Genomic DNA, 1829 nt, shown 5'->3' on the forward strand with positions numbered 1-1829 from the left:
GGTAGATTACAGGTCTATATCCAAGACTTTTATTGTGAAAAGCTAAAAAATAGGATTTATTATTATTAATATTAAACAAAAAAAAAAATGGTTTAGATTCTGACATCTACATGGGATCTATCTTTTCATCTCTGTGTGATTGTGCATCGTTTACTGTAATTGTTAAATTTGACTCTGAGGTGTGGATTGTTATTATTATTCATTTTCTGAGCTGCTTGTTTGTTTTCAGGGTTGTGGGGTGTTATTATTTTATAGCCTATTATTCTATAATTATTATTTTATGTTTAAACTTTCGTGATGAGTTCAATAGTTGCTGTAGTTGCTTAATTATTCCCTAAAATAATTATATGTCCCAAATTAAAGACAGTGTATCATCAATTTTATTTTTACCCCAAATATGATTTTGTTTTTTTTTCAACTATTGTCTTGTTTTAGGTTACCTGACCCAATAATGTATCATGAATGAGGCCCTCAATAATCCCTAATAGATATCAGTGTTCTTTAATACAATTAACAGGCCTTTGTTGAAACTCAAATACACAACATAATCTTCCATAATTAATTTATGTTACGAGTTTAATGTAATGCATGTGAACAAGGTGTGTAATTAGGACAGACAAGGCTTTTTCACTTTTGTATAAAACGCAATAATTTATTTTAAAAAAGACAAACAAAAAGAAACAGCATTGAATGCTAAATGCATTGTGCTACAACATGTTGGTGACAAAAAAAAAAAAAACATTGTAGTGGCCACCAATGAGTGTTCATACAACAGAAGACAAGCTTTGGGAGAAAAGGCATGTGTTGAGGACAGGCATTGATGTTGGGCACAGTGGGAGTCCATCATTCAGCATCGGCTCCTGGTGCAGCATTTTAACACACTGATGCTGATGCTGCTGCTCAGTCACGCATCCACACGGACGCACAATTCAAGTCACAAAGTGGGAACATCGTTCCCGTCATATTCCAGGTCTGGATCCAGCCTCCTCCTCTAGGGGGGAAGGGGGGGGGGGGGTTCTCCTCCGGTTGTCATCCCCTCCAGACCGCGGGGCCACAGCCCTCCACCAGGCTGGGCTTCCCGCTGCCTCTCCGGGCAGGTGAAGGCATCTCTCGGTGACCGATGCTCCGGTCACACAGACAGTGTTAAAGTTCAGCTCGGCTCACAAACAGAGCTTGAACCACCAATCAGCGCAGTTTCAGCAGCTGCCGCAACATCCCAGCGATCTGCAGGAACTTGTCCTTTTTGCGCTGCTTCAGAGCCATCAGAGCCCGGGACGTCTCGTCCGGGTCCTGGCTGTAGGAGAAGATGCTCCTCACCCTCTCCTCCGCCTTCATGTCGCCAGTTTTCTGGAACAGCCTCATCAGAGCGTCCTGGTTGACGTTCTCGAAGATGTTTGCCGCGGCCTTTTTGCGGTGCGCCGTGGCGAACTTGTTGCCGTGCGCGGCGGGGCTGACCCTGCGGGACTCAGAGGACACATAGGACGACATGTCTCCGCTCTGCAGCCCTCGGTGTGTGTGTGTGTGGATGGTAGTGGTATCGATGATGACAGAGTAGCGTTAGTCTGCACTCTGAGCTCCTGGGCTGAGGGTATTTATAGAGCCGCGGTGAGACGTCCCTCTGCATGGTGACGTCACTCCAAGGCCCGCCCCCTGTTGTTGTGGCTCAGACTGACGAAACCAGTCTGCAAAACATCACCTCATCTCTGTCAGGAATCACACACAGCCCATCCGCCATGTAATGATGATTAATATTAATAAATGCCAAAAGCAAGTCATAAAATTACACATAATCACACAATGATTAGATGTGAAAAAGTCATAATTATGCT

General features: G+C 43.9%; 1 protein-coding gene across 1 annotated transcript; it reads right to left on the reverse strand.

Moving 5' to 3' along the window:
- Window positions 1–705: 705 nt before the first annotated feature.
- Window positions 706–1580, reverse strand: tcima (transcriptional and immune response regulator a). Its single transcript, XM_028457853.1, has one exon. The coding sequence runs from the start codon at window positions 1486–1488 to the stop codon at window positions 1186–1188; it is 303 nt and encodes a 100-aa protein (XP_028313654.1). The 5' UTR covers window positions 1489–1580; the 3' UTR covers window positions 706–1185.
- Between the last annotated feature and the right edge of the window lie 249 nt (window positions 1581–1829).

The sequence above is a fragment of the Gouania willdenowi genome, chromosome 9 (assembly GCF_900634775.1).
Source record: "Gouania willdenowi chromosome 9, fGouWil2.1, whole genome shotgun sequence".
NCBI classification, from domain to species: domain Eukaryota; kingdom Metazoa; phylum Chordata; class Actinopteri; order Blenniiformes; family Gobiesocidae; genus Gouania; species Gouania willdenowi.

Excerpts from the sequence above, each read along its gene's own strand:
- tcima (XM_028457853.1), bottom strand. The coding sequence starts at position 1,488 with ATGTCGTCCTATGTGTCCTCTGAGTCCCGCAGGGTCAGCCCCGCCGCG.